Here is a 20,370-nt window from a genome sequence, read left to right on the forward strand (position 1 = left end):
TGTCGTTTGTTTTGGTTTTTTCCTCTCATCTTCTCTTTCATCTCACTCCTACATCCCCCAGACTTTCTTTCTGCTCTCTACCAGCTTGGTTGTTCTTCTTTCTTTCGGTGTTGTGGGCTGTATTAGTAAGATTAGGGAGCCAAATGCTGTGCTTTTCTTGCAGCTTTTTTTCACCTGTGAAGGTCCTGCCTTTTAGCTCAGCTAAAGAAAGACTGCCCTAACTACTTCCTCCTCCTCCTCCAGCATGGCTCCTTCCTGGTTGTAGGATTGATAGCCAGTTAAACTCCTGCTGTACAAAAATGCTTTTGCAGGTATTTTGGCTTCAGAAAGACTCCAGCCCTCCACTCCATCCCTTCTTAAAACAGAAGTGCTGAGACACCTCCATTGCTTCCCCCTAGACAGTTGGGCCTTTGTGCCCTGAGCAGGTTGCTGTGGAAACCCCCAATTTCCTCTCTGGCTGTGGGGCTTCTCAGGAGTATCGTAGAGCAGCTCTCATCAAATCACCTATTGTTTCTCTGCTCCTGCTGCTTATCAGAAGTGGGGATCCCCTTTCAGTGGCACTGCCCCAGCCGGAAGCGCAGTTGCTACTTGCAGTCCCACCAGCTCAGCAGTTGTAGGTTGTTGCCACATTTGCTCCTTGTACAGCTGCTCTCTGACACACAGTGGAACTGATGGTCCTGGGTGCGTGGGTGCTCTCCAGCCATCTCCGTTGTACATGTTCTGGTGGTTCTTATGGTGGCACAATAGTAGTTAAATCCTAGAGTTCTTTTAATCTGTGACGTGATGAAAGATCAGCTGTTTTTCCCCTTCAGGTACCTGCACTCGGGCCTCTGATGTGCAGGAAGGTTACATGCTCAAGTCAATAGTTGGGTGGATGCATTACAACCTGCAGGGGCTTCTAGCCAGCCGCTACATAGTTTACCTAGTTTTCATTTCTTGATCTGTGTGCTCCAAGGTTCTTGCTCTGTATGAGGAAGATCTGAGCTCTTACACAGAATGCAGGGTCTTTCTCAATTATTTTATCAAAAACTGCGCTCAGAATGTTTGTTTTCTTTTTTTAAAGAGAAGAAGGGGAAGGTGCACCTCACTTGTAGTTTCTGCATTATGTTAGTTTTTATGCTGATCCAGGAAGAATATTTCCAACTAGTTTGTGTTAAGGCTTGTGCTTATATATAAAGCATGCATTCTCCATGCTGTATGTGTGGTTAGTGCCTGCATGTGAGTATCCATGTCCCAAAGGCAGTTTACATCCACCTGCCTGGGAACTTGGCTCATATAACCAACCATGAATATCATTCTGTTACTGCTCCTTGTAAAAGCACCAGTCCATCCTTCCTGTGTTGGTGTGCACAGGAGAGGGTGGGTTTGGAGGTGATAATGCAAGAGCTGAATGGGTCCCTGGGCAAAATGATAGGTCAAAGGGAATGTGGAGATGCTTGCAGGTGTGGGAAGGGGGTTGATGGTGAGGGACACAAATGCTTCCTGGTCTAGGCCACCCTTACCAAGAAAAGGTTAATTTGCAGCACTGAGGCCTTCAGCCTTCTTCCCCCACCCTCCATGGAATCCTTTAATCACGTTGGTGCGGTGAAATTTCAGCCCTGAAATGGTGCCTTTGTGTAACCGTTTTGGCGTCAGCCATGGAGCTCGGGGGTCGTTTTCTTGTCCTTTTTTTTTTTTTTTTTTTTTTTTTTAAATGGCTTCTTTGTTCCCTCCCCTCCCCAGCCTTGCATCTGTATCAGATACGATTAAAGGGATAGGGAAGGATGCCGATTAAAGGGATAGGGAAGGATGCCTGGCTAGGCTGCAGGAGGAGCAGTTAACCCCTGTGTTACCAGCAGCATTCTCAGTCCTGTCTTAGTTGTGAGGACCCTCCTAGATGAGACAAGGCATTGTCTTCCACTAGAGAATGGTTCAGGCAGAGCCCACTCCCTTTCTTAATTGCCTTTTTGCAGAGCTGGAGAAGGGTACTTATGTGCAGTTAAGAACTTTCTTTTCCTGCTGTTCTGTTCATCCATACCATGTCCCTTCCGTCTCCCAACCCTATGATCAGCTCTCCTATCCCTAACTCCACCATGGCTTCTCTTCTTCCCCACACATGCTCGTGACCTGCTCAGCAGTGCAGTAGTTTCTGAACTCTTCCCACAGCCTGTAGTTTGGGATAGAGATTTCTCCTCCCCTCCAGTGAATGACCACAGTCCTATTTTGCACAGAGCTCTTTAGCTGGCATCATCATTGTTAGATCCATTAAGCCATTCTGCTACTGATGTTCTTGGCCCTATACAGGACTTTATCCAAACAGTGCTATGAGTTTCAAAAAACCTTTGAACATGTTCCACAGTTCTTGGATGTCCTGCTTTCTCTACTCACCCATAAAGCATTTAGTGAACACACACTCACTGGATGGATCACATGTGTCAGCACTGAAACCCTTTGGAATCAATTTGTAATTGTTATGAAGAGTCCATGTGTTAATTGGGATCCTACCTTGCTACCATTGGCCTTGAGAGATGAGACCAATATCTGCTGTACGTTTTCTTTCCAAATACATTCATTTAGCCTCCCAGGACCTGACTACACCCAGGATGTCTTCTTCCAACAAGTAAGAAAGTCTATACAACTATTGCTGAATATATTCCCTGTGTGTGTTTGTATTTACATTCTTGCTTGTTGAAGGCAGGATGCCAGGGGGTTGAGTTTCTACAGGGAAACTAATGGTTGCTTCCAAAATACACAAGTTTGTGTATGTGGAGAAGGTTTTTTTTGAAGGAATGTCATCTGCTACCTGGTGATGAGGAACCAAGACAAGGAAGCCCCATGCTTCTATTCTGGAGAGCATTAACAATCACACTAAGAAATTCTTGGGTGAAGCATGTACAAAACAGTGCTCCTCTTAACTGCATGTGCTGAATCTTAGCTGGAGATCAGAAATCAGTGTTACTACATTTTGCACTGAAGAAATGACTGGAGCTGGGGTGTGAACAGAAGATGAGTTTCATCTGCCTCAAGGAGTCTGGTAATCCAGTCGGAGTTCTGCCTGTGTTTTTTTTTATGACAGGCAGCTGTGCACAGGATCTGTGTGGTGTTGGTGTGACCCATCATACACTTACTGGGGGAAAAAACAAAGACCTGCAGGGAAGAGGTCAAAAAAACCCAGACACGTGAAAATGAAACTGTTAAGGTTATTATTCCATATGTTTAATGCAGAGTTAATGGTGCTAGGACAGCATAGAGATCAGGGAAAGGGGGGTGGGGGAGGAAGGTGCTACTTGCATAAATAAGGGGACAGGGCTGGAAGAGGTTACATGCGTACAAGGAGCAAACATTCTACGTGATCTTTTCAGACACCACAAGGATAAGTCATCCATAGCTAAGGGAGGCAGGAAGGGCATCTGGCAGTCATATCAGCAGAGGGATATAGCGGCACCGATCACAGTCCACGTTTGGTCGAAGTATTTTATCTTTTTAGACTGGAATATCCATTGGAAGGTCCCACAACATGTTTCTGCGATCAATTGCCAGGAGTCATCTTTTCCTGCAACAACTTTTGTGCCAGTTCACTCCCTGGCATGACAAACTGCCCCAGTCCTGGAGGTGATAAAGGAGAAGTAAGCAGACTGTCCTCAGGCATTGGGTTGAAAAAAGGAGGTTGATCTGACTGCAAGAGGTGGTCGCTTCCAGTTTGAAACCCAAACAGGAAAACAAATTCCTTTGCACCTAAATAGGCTTCTTTTTTTTTTCTTTTTTTTTTACACTTATCCGAAATTGGGTCCATATGCACCTTGCTTAAAGCCGCAGGAGTATCTTTCCATCCTCAATGTAGATAGGAGGGAGGTGTTGACTGACTGGAAGACATGATGAACGGACGAGCAGGGATGCACACCCCATCAGCCTGAGTTTGGAGTGGGGTTTCAAAGAGAGTGTTGGAATCAACTCGGGGTGTCAGCAAGTGCATAGTAGCTTTCTTGGTGCCTCTTCATTTCAGGCAGGCACAGACAGACATGAAAGAGGGAAGGACCAAGTTTGCTCAGAGGTTGTTTTGGGTACTGAAGAAATTAGAAAAGACTGAGATGCCAGAAATGCCAGACATAAGTGAACAATATAGAGTAACTGTAAGAAAGGGGGATTCACCCACAGCACCTTAATGATTCACTGGTTCTTCCCCACCTCTCCTGCACCTCCATACGTGAACAGGCATGCGCACACAGGCTGTGATATGAGTAACGCTTAAGACCAACAGCGCGGTTCCTGTGTCCTACGTGTTGTTCAGGCAAGCCTTAAAATTTCCACGTGGGAAAGACTGTGGGATTAAACAGAGACAGGATGAAGAGAAGAGGCGGGGAGGAAAGCTAGGATGCAGCTGTGGAAATCAGCAGGTAAGCAAGTGTAGGTTGGTCTTCCAACAGGGTTCAAGATTCATGCATGTGTGAATCTTAGGTGGGACTGCTGCATGATGCTGATAGCAAGGAAGCCGGCCATGCCATCCTCCCTACTGCTTCTCCCGTAAAGTGTTCACCAAGGCTGAGCAATCACCCTTCACCCGCAGCAGGTGACAAAGTGCTGGCCATTGTGGCCTGTTGGAAACACTTGCTAACTCCCTGGAGCAGTTTGGGAAGGAGAAGGAAAGGATAGTCTCTCTCATCATACAGTCCAGGGTGTGCACAACGAAACCCACCACAGACCAGTCACTCCATGTCTAGAATCCTCCTCATCTAGAAAGCCAATAAGGTGTTGCAAGCCAGTCGTGTGGCCTGCATGAAATTGGTAAAGGGCGAAAGGACGAAAAACCTTCCTCTAGGCGGGTGAGCCAGCGATAGCCAGGGTCAAGAAAGGCACTTCTGTATGCTCAGTGGGTTCTGGTGGCTGCGTGGCACTGAGTGACCTTGGAGTTCGGAGGCTCTTCTGCCTGTGCTGATTCTTCGGAGCCTTTCCATCGCTGCTTCGGTCACTGTTCCCCATTCCCTACGGTCTGGAGAGAGTCGTGTACACGGGCTGTTCCCAATGTGTGGGACTATGGGACTGTGGCACAGAGGGTGCAGGGTCAGAGATGGCAGTGTAAAGGGGACGCTGGGAAGGTCCCATATAGGAAAAGGCAGAGTAGAGGCCAGAGGCTTGGGTGGAATGGCTGTAGTAGGGTCCCGAGGGCTGGTGGTCTGGGTAGTCAAACTGTGGCCTGGAGATGGAGGGGAAGGCCGAACCGTAATGGGGCAGACTCAGGGATGTGTAAGCTATCTGGGAGGTGGAGGGCTGGTCAGTGTAATGACCTCCAGGGGCAGACCCCTCCGTTTTCACCTGGGCCTTGGAGTCCACCACTGATGAGGTGGCAGTGGACAAGGAGACTCCATGCTGCTTGGAGATCCAGGCAGAGTGTCCGCTGGCTGCGGCCAGGGCGCTCCCGAGGCCGTAGCTGGCAGCTGCCGCGTAGCCCCCAACATGGCCTGGGTGGCCGGCGTGTCCGTTGGGCGGCAGGTATTGGTCAAATTCATTGACATCAAAGGTCTCCATGTTGGACATCACTTCATGGCTGATCTCCCCGATGTCCACATTGCCAAAGTCAATGTGTGGCTTTCCCCCTTCCCCCAGGGAACGCCCTTCTCGTTTGGAGTCGGCTTTGCCTGCCTGCAGCTCGGTCTTAGGGGTGGTAGGAGGTGTGGGGGGCCCGTGGCTCTGACCTGCAATGTGAAAAACATTTTGAGGAGGAAAGAGAGTGAAGAGATGAGTTACCACTTTATGCCTGGCTTTATACACAGCCCAGCTCTGCTCCTCCCAGTGTGACAGCAACTGTCTGGCTGGAGACTTCAGTGGAGGGGAGAAAGAAATAGCTAGCCAAACCCAAACCTTTTTATATCATCTTGTGGAAAAAGGGAGAGTGCAGTGATACCTTGCTTGACAAGGAATGCAAGTGCCTGTCAAACTCAGGCACGTCCCTATACCGCTGACTCCAGCAGAGTTTGTTGGGTCACGAGCAAGGTGTGAGCCACATCACTGAGGCTTTCACTGTGATGCCTTGTCTTTTTTGAGCCTCCGAGTTGGCTGCAACCTGTCAGTAGGTTCATGGAGACCTGGGACTCACCTGAGGAGTGTTCTGGATGACCATCCGACATGGGCGACCCTTCACCAGGATGCCTGTGGTCCAGGTGGGTGTTCTTGTAGTGGGCCTGGATGGCAGCAGCCCCACCAGCCTCCCCCTCCACCTGACCTTCACCCTCGCCCTGCGTGGCCTTGCCATTTTTCCGCCGGCGGGGCTGGTACTTATAATCAGGATGGTCCTTCTTGTGCTGCATCCTCAGCCGCTCTGCCTCTTCAATAAAGGGCCGTTTGTCACTTTCATTCAACAGCCTGCAGAGGCCAAGGTGGCAAAGAAGAGAAGAGGGGAAGGAGAGGGGCAGGTACATCAGAAAAAAAATGCACCTGTACAGAACATTGTGGGACACAGGGTGTAAATCCATATGGCAGGGTGTTGCACCATTGAAGGCATTTCCCAGAACAACAAGGAGAGCTTGCAAGTGTTTCAGTGGAGACAGTGATGTTTTTGTCCTCCTTGCTAACTGTTAAGCCCTGACACTGGCACTGGTTGGTGTCAGTGCTGGGTCCCCCTTCTCCAGCTGCCTGGTGCTTCTCACCTCAGTAATTTCAACGCCCTTTCTTACATTGCCATGTAAAATAAGGCTGGACAAGCTGCTTTCAAAGGCTCTAGGCAAATTAAGGTCAATTGGGATCATCCTTCAGACTAAAGCAGTGTGACACACTTGCTACCTGTAGTGCTGCCTCCTGCATGTCTCTTGCTCTTCCCCAGACTTAATTCCATTTTAACTTCCCACTCTTCCATAGGCTCTGCTCCAGGCTTGAAGCTCTACTGAGCACAAATGGCAGCAACTGGTGTTAGCTCCACAGTACCTGTGTTGCTGCATGGAGCTTGCTGGGCCTTTATGCACCTTGCAAGATCCTAGAAGGGGATTAAATAAAATATCAAAGGGAGGGAAACCGTGTGTTCTGCTGTTTCTGGAGCTCCTGCTCATGTTAGACATGGATAATGCAAAAGGCTGAAGCACAAAGGACGAGACCTGCTTGAACTTAGCTGAGCAGTTGTAAAAAAATTAGCTGCTATGTTGCTACCCTTGTAGAAATAGATGAGCTTTGATCTCTGGATGAAAGGCACTGCAGAAATGTAAGCTCCTCCTCTGTATTCCTGCCAGATCATGGGCTGCTCTAGTTAAGATAGGCTTTCTGAGAAAGTGGTGTAGTGTGCGGGCAGGATGGCTCACAGCATTGCTCAAGCCTTTAGCAGTGTCTCAGCTGGAAGCACTTCAGTTTCATTTTATGATTTTTACCCTCAAATATTCTTGTGACTCAAGGTCATCCTGCTTGCAGCCAGAAACCAGTGCTCTCAGAAGGGACCAGTCTTCCCATGACTTGCAACTCCCAACAGCCATTAGCAATGGCAGGGCTCCCAAATGGCAAAAAATAGTCCGTTTAGGAGATGTCCATGCCTTTTTCTCCCCAGCAAAAGAACTACCTGGGGATGGGGCTGTGTCAGCACCTCAGAACCCCTGAAGCCCTCAGCAATGAAATGCGACCAACGCTGTGAACCTATAGGCTCTGAGGGAGATACAAAGGCCTGAACAGGCCTGAAAAACTGAAGACGAAGAGGAGGCATGGCTCAAGGAGCACACAGATAATTCTGGTGGGGAATCATAGGAGCTGCCAGCAAGTAATGTGTTGGTTCCTAAGCATTCCCTTTCCCCCAGCTCTTTGTGCATCCCCTTGGCGGGCAGCCAGAAGGTGTATGGCATGGGCTGGAGCCCGTTAAGTGCTGACCTGGGCTCACTCCAGGCAGCCTGAGCAGGTCACGGCCGCACACCACATTCCTCCACTGCCTTAATCCTGGAGATTAAAGCAACTGACCCACCATGAATCCAACACCAGCTTTCCTGTCTCCCTCCCACCACCATACACCATGCTCACACATCCTGGAGGGCTCTAATCCCTCAGCCTGTGCCGCTCCAGACAGTCCTCCAAGGGGACTTCAGGGACGTCATGTCCAAGCCTTGTAGTCATTGTGGACTGGGAGGTGACCTTGCCTTGGCAAAACCTTCATCTTTGCAGAATGCCTCATCTCCACGGGAGGTGGAGAATAGAGGCAAAACCTGCAGCCTTGCAACCTGGGACTCTTCACTACATAGCAGCCGTGCTCTGGTGTCCCTGCATTCCCAACTCAGGTGACGCTAAATCTAATAAGATGCTGTGGCTGGGAATGAAAGATTTCTTTCTGTGCGGGCACCTCTTGGAGCAAGAGGGCTGTAGGCTGCACAACCAGATTTGACCTGCAGAGCAGACTGCGTGGCAAGCTCAGAGCAGCGCCTCCTCCAATGGAGACCAAAGATCGGCCTGACGGATCCATCTTGTGGATGGGGTGAACCAGAGCCACTCAAGGCGATGCAGGAGTCAGATCCCTGCCCTCTGAGTTATGCCCAAGCGCCTCACCTCCTCTCCCCTTGACAGCAGCCCACGGGCAGTGCCACCAGCAGGACAGCAGTGAATCCACTCCCCGTGGCTTAGTGTTCTCCTTTCCAAGGCTGCTTGCTCCCTCCTCCCTCCCTCTGGGATCAGAGCTCAAAATCGGCTTTAGCAAAGTGAAACTGGTGCAAGCAGGCAAAGGCCAGGAGATTTGGGGGGATTTGGATTTCACTTGCTTCCTGCCCTCCCCCTCCTGCCCCCCATGCTCCCCAGGCCATAATGCAAAGGAATCTCGCACGGGCAGAGAAGTTATGGATCACAGAGCAAAGCCCTTCACGGGGTTTAACCAAGCCCTCGCCACCCTCCCCAACACCGAATGCTCACCCCCCAAGCTGAGGGGACAGGGGCAAACATCTAGTGCCCCACTCTGGGAGGAGAAAGAAGAGCCAAAATCTTTCTGCCCACCTCTGGCAGCCCCCCCTCCAGCTGCCTGGCAGCGCACCGCGCTGCGTGCCAGTGGCTAGACGGCCAGAGGCCTGACCCTGGGACGGAACTCAGCTGCTGATGAGTCAGTGGAGTGATGGGGATGGTCACTGGGGCTGATGCAAGGCAACGGCTGGCTGGGAGCAAAAAGCAACTGGGTGGGCTTTCCTATACATGCACGGCACCAGATTTGGTGGGCATGACCCTATAGCCTGGGTGCTGCCACCCCCGTGCAAAGATCCCTCCATCGGGTCCCCTCGCTCCTCCCTACCGAGCCTTCTGAACCTTCTTCCCATGCCTTATTTGTTTCTGGCCCCGGAGGTGGTGCTGGCTGGCATTTTGGCTGAGAGTCATGCCGACATTTTCAGCAGCCAGCCTCCATTTGAAAGCCGCTCCTTGTCCCACCCCGGGAAAGAAAAGCAGCCAAGGCAAGATTTCACAACCGTCAAGCACAGAAACCCTCCCTTCTTCTTTTTTAGTACATTCAGTTCATCGACTGCACCCCTCACCCCCCTCAGGTGAGTACAGCCGGGGAGGTGGATAGGGCTGTAATCCCCCCGGCGCTGCACTTGGGGCCGGGTGGGTTGTGCAGCCATCAGGGCACGTCCTGCAGCCCTTCCCAGCGAGGGCTGGGGCCCGTGGCGGGCACAGCGGTGGCACGGAGCTGGAGCAAAGGCCAGGCTTAAAAAGAAAGCCTGGGCCATTGCAACCTGTTTTGCAGAGGCATGTGGGATGGCACTGGGGTTATCGCTCAATCTGCTAGCTGCCTTTCAAGGTTTCCCAGCCTCTGCCATCCCCACCCAGTGCCGATCACTGGGGACGTGCTTGATTTAATGGTGGTCTGCAGGCAGTCTGTGTGCTTACCAGCACTTGACTCTCTGCCTAGCATGCCCTTGCCCTTTACCTGGATAAGCTCAGAGCAGCCCACGTGGAAATATAAGCCATCCACGTTTTCCAAAGCTGTAGGGTTGGGGTGGCCACCTCGTAATGGCAGGGATATGTGAACAGCCAGGGCCCTTTGCAGGGACCCTTGTCAGATGTCCAAGGCTAAGCCGTACAGAGCAAAACATGGCTGCTCTCAGTGGTACCGGTGCATAGGAGCTTTACCTTTGGGATAGCGTAGATGAAGGTGGTGGGAACCTCAGTGGATGAAGACCCAGCCGTACCATGACTAGAAGGTGAGGCTCAGGGCTACTATCCAGGTAACCTTTGGGCCACCACCCCCGGAATTTTGTGGGCTGATGTTTCTCCCCAGCCTCACAGAAAGACACATGCACGTGGTCCTACCCAGGCCAGACACTGACTGCACCCATAACTCAGCTTACTCTGCTGTATGGTCCCTGTAGGGATTGACATGGCCCAGAGAGCTGTGGCCGGCACTAGGGACACTCGGAGAGGAGACATGTTCAAGCAAAGCAGCCAGCTGGCAAACCCAGCAGCACGCAACAACCCTAGGCCTCATCCTGCAAGCTTCTACACCTGACCACGTGGTGCCCTAAGAAACAGCCAGGGACCTTGTCCATCGTCCAGTGGCAGCATCCCCCTGCTCTGAGTCCTATGCGGTCAGTGGCAGGAGCCATGCCCTGGGAACAGGGAGGCAGCGGGCTGTGTGAAAGCGGTCACAGGCCAGGGGCTGTGTCTCCCTGTGCTCTGAATGCACTATGTATGGAGGATTTCGCTGCTCTGCTACATTTTCAGGGGAAATGTAGTGTCCAGAGGGAGGCTGTTGCTCTAAAATCTGGCAATATTTTGCAATAACCAAATGATACTTTGAAGTAAAACTTTGGGAACAAAAAAGGTGGGTTACCCCCTCCACATACACCTCTTCCAGCACAGCTTCACAGTCCAGAGGCTGGCAGCAGAGCCCCAGGTGGGAGGAAGTGCTGTGGTAAAGGAAGGGAAGGCAGCGGGGAACAAAGCGGGGAAGCGCATCAGATGAGGTATCTGCAGTTGCCCTGCCTTCAGCATTCCAAAGAAATCCCTTTCTTGGGCTTACACTAAGCACTGACAGGTGGGGGTAAGCAGGCTGATGCAGCAAAGGGAGAAACTAATGGTCAAAGCCTCTGTTCCTTGTGAGCAAGGAGGTTTGAAGCCAGGAGGAGCCCGCTGCTGGAAAGGGTGTGTTTTAACTTCTGCTTGGAAAAATGTCTCTTGGCCCACCCAAGGTTGAGGTCTTCCTCCACTAAATGCCGCCAGGCCAGGAGAGAGAATAAGAGGGGCTGTTTGCCTGATGCTTGGTTTGTGTTGGTTGGTGCAAGGCGAGGCAGGGGTGGACGATCCTGGGGACTTGTGGCAGAAGGTTGATGTGGTTATCAGCAGAGACCGTCAGATGGGAAAGAAGTGGCATGGCCAGCCTGACACACTTGGCTTGGGCACAACACCTCTCTGCATGCCTATGGGCCAGCTGGGATCGATCAGGGCAGCCTGTGGGTCTGCTGGAGGAAGGAGGAGCTGGTTGGGGAGGGTATATAAAGGACCCAGGGATCTGCACAAATCCAAAATTAATAATGGGCGCAAGAAACTGGTGGGGCCAGAGAAGGAGCGTTCGGATGCTGGCAAGAAGGGAGGGCATCTCTCTGGGTGCAAAGGGAGATGGGGCTGGTCTGAGCCAACATGTTGCAAGAGAGACTGCTAAGGCTGGGACTGTTGCAGGTCTCTTCCTTTCTGCTAAGCCTCAGCCCTACTTTCTAGCAGGGTCTGTCCTTTCCATCTCACTGAAACTGCATGGCCTGCTAAAACTGGGACCATCCTGGGAAGGATGGGTGTGGGGCTCTGACCAGCTGCCTCCCTTCCCCTGACCTTCCTTCCTGGCCATAACTTGGTTTCCCACTTGCTCTGTGGCACTGTGTGGACAATAACCCCTGTGTCCTGTCCCAGCACTGGGACCCGAGTTCAAACAGGCTTGAGGTAGCCACCAGTGAGTTAAGTTGGATGGGGCTCAGCCTGGTTCCTGCTAGTGCATAACTTGGCCCAAAAGAAAAGGTGAGCCAAGAAAACAAGATTTCTCCTGGCAGTCAGGCAGGAGAGGACCAGGACAAGGGTGTCCTGATCAGGAACAACAGGGGAAGTTAGTGGGAAACGTGTGGAAAGGGCTGCCACCCAGGATGGAGGTAAGCTCTGCTGAGGAAGCCTTCACTACATCAAACCACCACTCCTGCCCCAGTCACTGACTGTGCCTCCTGCAAGGGGGCTCCCCGCAGGGAAGGAATTCCCCTCAAGGGACACCCCTTCCATCCCGCTAAGTCTCCGTCCTTCCATGTGACCGCACAGTCCTCTCCAGGACACTTCCAGACCTCAGCCCTTGCGTTCCCTCTCCGCCCGTCTGCTCTTACCTCCAGAGCTTCCCCAAGGTCTTACTGAGCTCAGCGTTGTGGAGGTGTGGGTACTGGTCAGCCAGTTTCCTCCGGGCAGCCTGTGCCCAGACCATGAAGGCATTCATGGGTCGCTTGACGTGGGGTTTGCTCTTGTTACTTCCATTGACCCGGACAGGCATGGGTACCAGCGTCCAGTCATAGCCGCTCAGCACCTGGCTGACAGCCTCGCGGATGCACACCGGGAACTTGTCGTCGTCCGCCTCCGAGTCTTGCTGTTCCTTCTTGACCTTCCCCATCTCCCCATTCCCGGAGCTGGTGAGGTGCGGGGAGTTGTCCGCCACCATGGAGGGTCCTGGTGAGAGGCAGTGGTGGTCTTCAGAGCCCACTGGGCTCATCTCCACTTCCGAAAGGTCTTGGTCATCAGCCATTGTTATTCTCGAGCCCTTTTTCTCTTCCTTCTTGGTGTCCTTCTTCTCACTGGGGAGGGGAGGGAAGGGAGGAAGACAAAAACAAAGGAAAGAAAGGAAAGAGGGGGAAAGAGAGAAAAGGAGAAGCAACCACCAAATCTGAAGGGGGCTCCAAGGTCTCTGAAGAGCTGACCACGAGACAGGGGCCGCTCAATAAAAGCGCAAGCAAAGCAATAGCCATGCACACCACAAAACCCGTGATCCGTGGGGGTGGGGATGGGTCGGGGCCCCTGATTAATTGGGATATTTCTCCTTATCTCTGCAATCGTCTGGAGATGACATGTGCAGAGGGGCCTGCGGCAAGAGGGATAAGGGGGGTTGGGGACCTGAAAGGCGAGAGGCATGGACTGTCCTGTCTGGGCGCAGATCCCCACAGGGAGCGGGATGGAGAGGATGGCCGCAAAACTTGTGTGGGGAAGCGCCCCTTTCTTTCGAAGATGTGTGGTGAAATGCCAGCGCGGTGCCCAGGGGCAGGCGTGGGAGGGGGAGCACTGGCACCATATCGGTAAATCAGAAGGGACCTATATTCCAGCTACCGGGGAAGCTGAGCGAGCACCGCTGGGCGGGGACCGAGCCTGGGCCCCGGATTCGCACCTGGAGACCCTGATCCCAGCTGTTAGGAAGAGCCTCTGCAGGGACACCCCATCCCTCACCCTCCTCTCGTAGCTCATAAAGCAAATATTTAAAATACATCTACACACGCACACCTATTTATGTGTCTGTATGCATATACATATTCACATTCAGATATATGTATAGATAGATACAAACAGAAACCAAGTTTAACTTTGAGACAAGCCAAGGCTTTGGGTTGCCTGCGCCACGCACTCCTCCTCTCTCCTTCTGTCTGCAGTCATCTCTACAAGCCCCTGCTGCCGTGCAGCAGTTCCCCCCTTGGAGAAAGAAGCACTCTAAAAATAACGGCCTTGCCATCCCCCCCATCCAGCAATAAAAAAAGGCAGAAAGAAATAAAAACAAAAAAAGTGATAGAAAAGCATGCCTCTGGCTTAGCTGAAAGAGAGCCAGTGCAAAGCAAGGGCTGCTATCCCTCCAGTTTCAGAGGACGACACGGATGCTCACGGGGGTAATTAAAAAAAGTAAAAGAAAGTAGAGGGAAAAGCATGAGCAAATGTGTGCGCGTGTGTGAGCGAGCTTAGGTAGGAAAACTTACGTTGCTGGCCAGTGTGCCGGGCAGATCCTGTGAGGGCTGTGATTTGTATCCCAGTAGCCCCCGTTCCCCCTGCCAGCCCCAGCGGCGTCAGGGCGTGCGGTGCGGTGCGGGGAGGCTCTCAGGCGAGTGCCATTCCTAGAGGGAGGCTTGGTTTTTACTAATACCCCGGCTGGATGTCTCTAGCTGGCTTTGCTGCTTAGCACCGGGGGAGGGAAGGGCGGAAGGTGGAGCCAAGCACTCCTCGGAGCCAGAATACGGCCGGTCAGGGACAGCGGGGAGGGGACGCAGGCAGCCCCCCACCCCACCTCAGCTGCCGGCACGTTCCCCGCTTTCCCCTGGTGCCAGCTTCTTCACAAGAGCTGCCAGCTGTGGGCTGCTCTTGGCGGCATGGCCACCCCAGAGATGGTGCTGGAGGAATCACCCCCGGTGGGGTTGTGGTGGTGGGGTGCTGGAAGGGGTCTGGGATGGTTTGGGGAGATGGGTGTGCACCCCAGGACTGGGATCCCCCTCCTTCCCACTGTTAGCACGGTTGCTTCTGTGGGGTCTGGTGCCCCCCATGTGCCAAATAAGTCCTGGTCCCCACCCCAGAGTGTCATGGGGACCCTGCCGTGCTGCAACAAGTTGGCCCGGGACCCCAGGGTCAAGACACTGGCCAAAAGGGCATCCTCCTTCAGACCTGAGTCTGTGGGGTGGGAAAGGGGATGCAGGAGGTCACAGGTGTCCTGAGGATGGAGGACATCAGGTCCAGGGAAAATACCATGCTGCTGGACAGTGGATACCAGTTTGAACCTTCTTAGGACTTTTGCACCCTAGGAATGGGCTTGTCACAACATGTTCCTCTCTGTGTGGCCTTGCCAAGGCAAGCAGGCTCTGCTTCCTCCAACATGCTGAATTGCTCCTGAAGGCAAATGTGGGGTCTTTCACAAGGAAAGGGAGGTCTCCTGATGAGAAGGACTCACTCACTCAACCTCATTCTTGCTGCTCACGCACCAGGACACATAGAGGATCTCAGCACCCAATGGGTTACCACGTTCTCCATCTCACCTTCCATTTTTTGGCTCGATTTCCATCCCAGATGCCTCGGATAGTTGGCTGCTTCTGTTTCCTTTGTCACCAGGGCTGGTATAGACCAACACCAACCCTGTAACTGTGAGAGGTCATCCACAAAAAAATCTGATGATCCTCCTAGGTCCTCCTGAGTTAGCAATGAGAAAAACGTAGCTCCTGCCCCAGCTGCTTGCTGGACAGCCAACCTGGAGACACTTCAATGCTAAGTCAGAAAAAAGAAAGAGATGAATGGATGTGACCCAGGGCACCAGCTTCAAGGAATTTCAAGAACATTTTCAACTCCTGTAGCACTCGTCAGAAACCCTGTTGGAAAGACCCAGCAAAAATGCTGAGTGGCACCACATGAAGCATAAGTCCCGAGGATGGTGCTGAGCACCTGAGGAAAAGCCCTCAGAGCAAACCTGTGGGGCTGGCCACTGCCCTTGCAGACCTGGCTGACAGCACAGGGCTATTTCCCTGCACATCTGCCATTGCCTTGAGTAAGTAAAGCTCTAAAATCATAGCGTGGCTGCAGGGAAAACCTCACTAGAGCCCAGTGAGAAGTCTTCACTGAACAGAGCTGGGCAGGGAAACAGCTGCATGCCATTGGCATCAAGTGGGCAGAGGTGCTTAAAGGTGCTTCTTGCATCCCTCAAAAAAAAAAAAATCTCAAGGGATCACCTCCTACCTTTCTTCTTTTCGGCACTACCTACTCCAGAAGAAAGACGGGCTCAGATACTCTTCTCCATATGATGCCTTTTCCCCTTTGGAAGAGAGGAATTTGTATGCTGAGTAACCCAAAGGAGAACCTAGCAAAACAGCACTGAGGCCCTGCTTCCTTGACCAAAGTAGGGTCTGGTGAACCTCAAGTCTTGCAGTATAGGGTGAGTTCTCTCACCAAGACAGACTGTGGTTGTGGGTGTCATGAGAAGGGGTCCCATGACACAGGCAGAGGCAGTTTGGCAGTTCACCCTCTGTCTGGCAGACAGATAACCAGCAAAACCAAACAGGGCAAGGTCACTTTGTGCAAAGTTGTCTGTGGCCCACTGGATGCAGAGGCAATGGTGCTGCAGAGTTCATGGCATCTTCCCCCCGCCAGCAAGGCTCACCCTCTCGGGTCCAGAGACCCTGCATATGAGGTGTGTGAGAACTGGAAGGACGGGAGGGTTGGTCTCCTGTCCCACAGGGAGATAGCCACTGCTGAGAAACACTGCCCTGCTTGGTCCCCTGACTGCAGCCAACTTCCAACCTAGGGCAGAAAACTGCCAGAAAAGGGTGTTTATTTGCCCTCCCTTTAGGTGGTGGGTTCCTGTGGACCCCCTGGGAAAGTGGCAATGGGGCAGGGACTTCTTGTTTCCCTCCAGAGTGGGTGTACAGGGTGCTGGGCACCAAGTGGTAGGGAGCGAGAGGCCAGGGATCCTCCTAGCACTTTGTTGGAGATCCCCAAGCAGGAGCCCCGCAGGGCACTGAGAGGAGCTTCAGAGCCTGCGCAGCTCATACCCCGAATGCAGCAGCCTCTTGGCAAGCTCTGTGGGGAGAACAAGATGGTGCTTGATCCCAGCAAGACTGTGAGTGGTGGGGCTCACGTCTTCCTGCATGCCCATGGAGTCTGGGTGAGCAGAAGAGCGCCTGACCCACCACTCCCAACTGGAGCAAGAAAGAGATCAGACCTGGAGGGGATTTCAGTAACCCAAGGGGTCTGTACTGGTGTTTGTCCCCCTGCTCACCATCCCTGTCCGGGGCTGCTGCCACCTGCCAGACAAAAGCCATGTCCCATTTGTGCCTTGTTGGAAGAGCTGTGGGTGCCTCAACTGCAGACAGGGGCATCCTCAAAGGACCATGTACCAGCCATACAGTCTTTGCAAACTGCAGTCTCTGTGTCTCCTCACATTTAAATGGCAGGGAAAGGTTTTTTCCCTTCATTCTGCCTTTCTCCAGTTCTTGCTTTTTGTCTCCTTTGGTTCTGCCTCGTCTTTCTGAACTCATTTTCCCTGTAGTGCCTTTTTCCCTGTTTGCAGCCTACCTCTCACAGCACTGACTGCTCGTATATTGTTTTCCAAGTCTCTCCTGTCTATCTATCATCTTTTGGGCTACAAAGAGGTGGATGCAGGAGAGCGAGCTGTGGAAAATGCACCTCTACAGCAGCAGGAAGAGGTGTGACGCTTTCTCTTCAGTTGAGATGATAAGATGGGCAGAGGGGAAGGAGAGGAGACCATCCCTGTTTCAGGAATCACTGAAGTGGCATGTCTTTTCCTCCAGCATCCCCTGGGAACCCTTTTTAGACACAAGGACCCCGCAAGAGCTTGCCACAACAGCTAACATTGCAGAAGTGGTCTTTCTAGATGCCAGTCTTCCTAATGCCTAGTCCCTAGGGAAATGCTCATATAGCAGGCTTCTACCCCTTCTTTTCAGCATATATTTCTATGGATGAGGTGCTCCAGATCCATAAAAGGGGACAGTCCTTTGTGGATGAAGGATCTACCAGCGAAGGTGGTTCATGAGGCAGAGACGCTGCTAAGCCACAGATTTGCTGTGACGCATCCGTGAAATTCTTTCTTTGGGCCTCAGTCCCCAATATGCAAAGGTGGAAGGATGCCACTTCTCCATCATAAAGCCATGTCAGGATGGCAAGGGTAAAACTGGGTGGGAAGTGGAGATATCCCACCATGCTAGATGCCCCTGCATCTGCACCGCTCCCAAGGATGACGGGAAAGGCACCCTGCTCTGGCCTGGGCACTCGGTGAGCAAGGTGCATCATCACAGGGGCAGGCAGGGGCACCTGCTCAGTAGAGTTTCAACAAGCGGACCATGTTGATGAGACACATCCACGACCAAGGTGGGATCATTGACATTGCTGGGGAGGGATTTTGCTAGATGATACCCATGCCCTGCACCCATGGCAAGGGAGGAGTAAGAGGGGAGAGCCCCTCTGCAGCAGAGGAGCAACAGCATCCCCATCGCAAAAGCCAGGGCCAGTTTTTGTCTCCTGCCCAGCTCAGGGGCACAGCACTGGTATTGTCCCAGGACTGCCTGGGAAAATGGGAGGGGTTCCCCATGAAATCTTTCCATACAGTAAAACGGCGTCAGAGCTGGGGAGTGAGGGGGGAACGACACAGACATTCAAAAAAATACACACACACACACACACCCCCCAGCCAAACAATACCCGCAGTGTGCTGAGGGAAAGGGAGACCCATGAATTGGGAGTTTGATAAGGATTTTCTCCCGTGCGCCCGCTCTCTCAACAGCCCCTTCAGTTTTCCCAACTCCCCCCCCTCCTTCCCTTGCCGGCTTTCTTGTTTGGGCCTTAAACAGTGTGCTGTCTTTGTTCAGGATACAGGTGAACGACAATCATGTGATTAACACACACTCACACACACACACACACACACACACGCACGCACATAAAAAGCTTTTTAAAAGCGTCCAGCTTGCTCCAGACCCAAAGACGGGAGAGGAAACCCGGGCTAGGAGGAGCTGAGGCAGCAGCGGTGGCTGGGATGGGGATGGCCGCTGGGATGGACGTCTCTCTGCAAAATCCCTTTCCCATGGAGGTGGGCACGTGAGACAATTAGGGGCAGGAGGGGGGGGGGCAAGGTTTGGGATTTGGGTGTGGGAGGGGGTCCTGCCCCTGCTGCCGCCTTGCCCACGCAGGACAGGCTGGTGTGGGTTTGCGCTGGCTGTGTCCCCCTGTGATGCTGTGGGAAGGACAGGGGGTGACCATCCCAACATTGTGCTGGGGAGGGGGATGCAGAACTCTCCCCTTCTCTCCCTGCTGGGGATGGGTACCAGGTCTCCCACGCCAAAGCCAAGCCCAGCTCCCACATGGGATTTGCATCTTTGCCAGCATGAGGCTTGCTGGTCCCGCCATGGCTAGAAGGGAGGGCTCGGTGAGCAAGAGGAGGGTGGCAGCCCTCCTGCTGGAAAAGGGGAATGTCTCCCCGCCCAAATCTGAATGGATTTGCTCATTCCCGTGGTAGACCAGGAAGGAGACAGAGAAAGGGAGAGGACCAGGAAACTCAGGTGGTTGTGGGAAGGTTGTGGATGGCAGGAACAGTTGACCCATGCTGGAAGTCCTGCTGCCCCAGCCAGAAATAATATATCCAATATCCTCAGTGAGAACTGCATGGCCCCTTTGGTGTGGAGATGCCATGGGACCCTCTCACACCTCATCACCATGACCATAAAATAGCTGGGAAGCTGGCTACTCAATCCTGTGGGGAAAGTGGAGGGTAGTGAGGGCGTGGCCAGGTGACCTTCTGAACCATCCACAGAGGAAGTCATGAAAGAACTAGAAAAAATAGCAAGGTTTCAAACAGTTACTCTTTTTATTTGAAGTTTGGTTGAGTGTGATGCTCCGAGGAAAAGCAGGGAGGAGCAAAGGGAGAGGCCACCAAACGCTTGGAATATCTATGGGTCTGCAGCTCGTCTCACTCGTGAGACATCATGGGACATGACTGATGGCAGCCTGGGAGAGATCAGGACCAGGCCATACCCTTTGCTGGAGCACCCAAGCCCAGCTCTGTCTCCACCACTTCCTCATGCCCTTCTCTCCAAATTCCTCCCTGATCTGATGTCACAACCACCCTCCGAGGCTCCCAGCATGCAGGTCATTTTCAAGGCCTTTCCGTGAACAGAAGCAGCACAGTGTCCCCAGAGCCTACGTTTGTGTCACCCTCCACGATTCTGCGATGGCTGTGATCTCCAAAGAACTCTTCAATTTGCCTTGTGCCATAGGCATCCTAACAGTGAGCCGGGCACAGGAAGCACTGCTGGCTTCTGGTCTTCATCACCCCTTGCCAGTTTTGGCTGAAGCTCCCAATATTGGTCCTAGACCTTCCCAGACGCTTCTTTGCTTCCAGTCATGGGCATTGGCGAGCTGGCTGCCCGCAAGGCAGCCTGAGGAGAGATAAAGTGGTGTGGGTCACTCGGCAAAAGCAAAGACCTGCCTGCAGCCCTGCCTGGGTTTTGGCAGCACCACATCACATCCATGTGGTTACAGGACAGTTAGCTGCAGGGGGGGGGCGGTGATTTTTGTCGCGGGCTATCAGGGGAAACAAAAGGCAGGCAATGCCTGGAGTTGTTTGCTACCCGAGTTGTTTGTCAATCCAGTGCCCTGCACAGGGCAACAAAAGAAAGGTTGCAGCAGCTGCCCTGCTCTGGGGTTATCGTTCCCCATGGGTGACACAGCATGGGTGATGCTGATCAGCATGCGGCACTGCAGTCCCATCACCCCAGGATGGGATGGGAGTCTTGGGAAGCTTTTTGGGGACTGGGTCTGGGATGTGGTTGCAGAGTCCCACGTGGCTCTGGAGCAGGAGAAACCCCGTTCCCTCTCCAAGGCACACCAAGGGCTGCTGCAGGTGCAGGAAACCACACTGCTGCTGCCACTGGCATGCATGCCTTGATGTGGCCGAGCAGGAGGCTGCTCAGC

General features: G+C 52.7%; 1 protein-coding gene and 1 long non-coding RNA gene across 2 annotated transcripts; one reads left to right on the forward strand and one right to left on the reverse strand.

The window, feature by feature from the left end:
* Positions 1-3,165: 3,165 nt before the first annotated feature.
* On the reverse strand, positions 3,166-14,045 carry SOX10 (SRY-box transcription factor 10). Its single transcript, XM_080390939.1, has 4 exons — positions 13,890-14,045; positions 12,270-12,728; positions 6,071-6,336; positions 3,166-5,669 (listed from the first exon to the last, which is right to left on the reverse strand). The coding sequence occupies exons 2-4, from the start codon at positions 12,677-12,679 to the stop codon at positions 4,960-4,962; spliced, it is 1,386 nt and encodes a 461-aa protein (XP_080247065.1). The 5' UTR covers positions 12,680-12,728; positions 13,890-14,045; the 3' UTR covers positions 3,166-4,959.
* A 4,035-nt stretch (positions 14,046-18,080) lies between these two features.
* On the forward strand, positions 18,081-19,967 carry LOC308065225. Its single transcript, XR_013928709.1, has 2 exons — positions 18,081-18,490; positions 19,275-19,967. It is a non-coding gene; the product is annotated as an uncharacterized lncRNA (long non-coding RNA).
* The last annotated feature ends 403 nt before the right edge of the window (positions 19,968-20,370 follow it).

Source organism: Falco punctatus (genome assembly GCF_963210335.1).
Source record: "Falco punctatus genome assembly, chromosome: 6".
Classification (NCBI taxonomy): Eukaryota; Metazoa; Chordata; class Aves; order Falconiformes; family Falconidae; genus Falco; species Falco punctatus.

Bases quoted from the DNA above. Each gene is read 5' to 3' on its own strand.
- SOX10 (XM_080390939.1), bottom strand. From the start codon at position 12,679: ATGGCTGATGACCAAGACCTTTCGGAAGTGGAGATGAGCCCAGTGGGC. The intron at 6,337-12,269 runs GTAAGAGCAGAC...TGGCCTCTGCAG, and splicing joins ACCTTGGGGAAGCTCTGGAG to GCTGTTGAATGAAAGTGACA. The intron at 5,670-6,070 runs GTGAGTCCCAGG...TTCACATTGCAG, and splicing joins TCATCCAGAACACTCCTCAG to GTCAGAGCCACGGGCCCCCC.